The sequence below is a fragment of the Mesitornis unicolor genome, unplaced genomic scaffold (assembly GCF_000695765.1).
Source record: "Mesitornis unicolor isolate BGI_N332 unplaced genomic scaffold, ASM69576v1 scaffold43300, whole genome shotgun sequence".
Lineage (NCBI taxonomy): Eukaryota > Metazoa > Chordata > Aves > Mesitornithiformes > Mesitornithidae > Mesitornis > Mesitornis unicolor.
The window spans coordinates 55,748-57,298 of record NW_010159816.1 but is presented as its reverse complement, the minus strand read 5'-3'; the positions used below and the strand labels follow the sequence as shown (position 1 = coordinate 57,298).

The 1,551-nt window shown below is 40.6% G+C and overlaps 1 protein-coding gene across 1 annotated transcript; it reads left to right on the top strand.

The window, feature by feature from the left end:
* Nucleotides 1-350: 350 nt before the first annotated feature.
* Nucleotides 351-1,145, top strand: GJB7 (gap junction protein, beta 7, 25kDa). The gene has a single exon (XM_010187916.1). The coding sequence runs from the start codon at nt 351-353 to the stop codon at nt 1,143-1,145; it is 795 nt and encodes a 264-aa protein (XP_010186218.1).
* Nucleotides 1,146-1,551: the final 406 nt, after the last annotated feature.

Here is a 1,551-nt window from a genome sequence, read left to right as displayed (position 1 = left end):
CTGGGCTAAGCTGAGTGTACCTCGGTGGCAGAGGGCTGCCCTGAACTTGCCAGAGAAAGCTCTACCTGGTGCTCAGCAGACCCTTGGGAAGAACAGGCACATTTACTTGCAGAGGACAGTTTTACAGGATTATTAGGCCTCAGCATAACTGACAAAACCTCTTTTAACAGCAAATCGATTTTGTGTAATAGCCTCAGAAGGTACAAATTACCAGAACTAAGAGCAGTTTGTTGTTTTCCTTTTTAAATGCTCAATAATTTTAAATTGCTTCAGCTACCGGTTATATTTCACTTTGAACGAATGTCTCATTTTATTTGGTACAGCATTTCCTTCTTTCCTTGAGGAGAAAAATGAGCTGGGGATTCATACGTGATCTGCTGAGTGGAGTGAATAAATACTCAACAGGAATTGGAAGAATTTGGGTAGCAGTTGTGTTCTTATTCCGGTTACTGGTTTACATTGTGGCCGCAGAAAACATCTGGAAATACGAGCACGATGAATTTGAGTGCAACATCAAGCAGCCCGGCTGTGAAAACGTCTGCTTTGACCATTTTTTCCCTGTCTCCCACATCAGACTTTGGGCTTTGCAATTAATCATGGTCTCCACCCCTTCTCTCTTGGTGGTTTTTCATGTTGCTTACCGAGAGAACAGAGAGAAACACCACAACCAGAAACTTTATAAAAGTCCAGGAAAAATAGACGGCGGATTGCTGTGCACTTACCTTATCAGCCTCATTTTAAAAACAGGATTTGAAATAGTTTTTCTTGTTCTGTTTTATAAATTGTACAATGGATTCAAAGTACCACGTCTTGTGAAATGTGACATGAGACCATGTCCCAATACTGTAGACTGCTATATTTCCAAGCCCACAGAGAAGATGATTTTCCTTTATTTTCTGGTGGCAACTTCATGCCTGTGCATTTTATTAAATCTAAGTGAATTGAGCTATCTCATTTTCAAATACTCCATAAAATGTTATCTGAAGAGGTATATCAAGAAACACCAGGACTCAAAAAGTGATTGCTGCCAATCAGAAATCATCCGTCACCACAGACCAGCAGCTGCAGGACGGTTCCTCAACAACTCCCCATCCTCGCCTCTGAATACCCAAAATGAACATGAAAAAAGTTCCCCATTGACTTGAAAAAAGGCCAGAGACCACCTTCCCATCACACAACCTGCATCTGATGAATTCCTTTTCCAATCAGTGCTTTCACAACTAAAAGGACAGTTGTGGGATACATTTTTTCCTCTATTACTTGAGTGGATAAATTCAATCGCATTATGAATGCCACATATAGAACAATACAGATCTTTTCATGTTGAAACAAGAGGTACAGAAGGCTGAAAATTCCATGAAACTTTAATATAAACAGATGCTTATGATAAATCATGCTGAAACAATTGCTCAAACAGTTGTGTTTTAAACATTACACAGAATTGCTTTGGTACAAACAAAAACAGGCCTTTCATGTGTAGAGCTGGAAGAACGTGGGGTCGATCAAGGCGCTGAACAGCAAGAGGATGGGCAGCATTCGTCAGGTGGGTGG

Bases quoted from the DNA above. Each gene is read 5' to 3' on its own strand.
- GJB7 (XM_010187916.1), top strand. From the start codon at position 351: ATGAGCTGGGGATTCATACGTGATCTGCTGAGTGGAGTGAATAAATAC.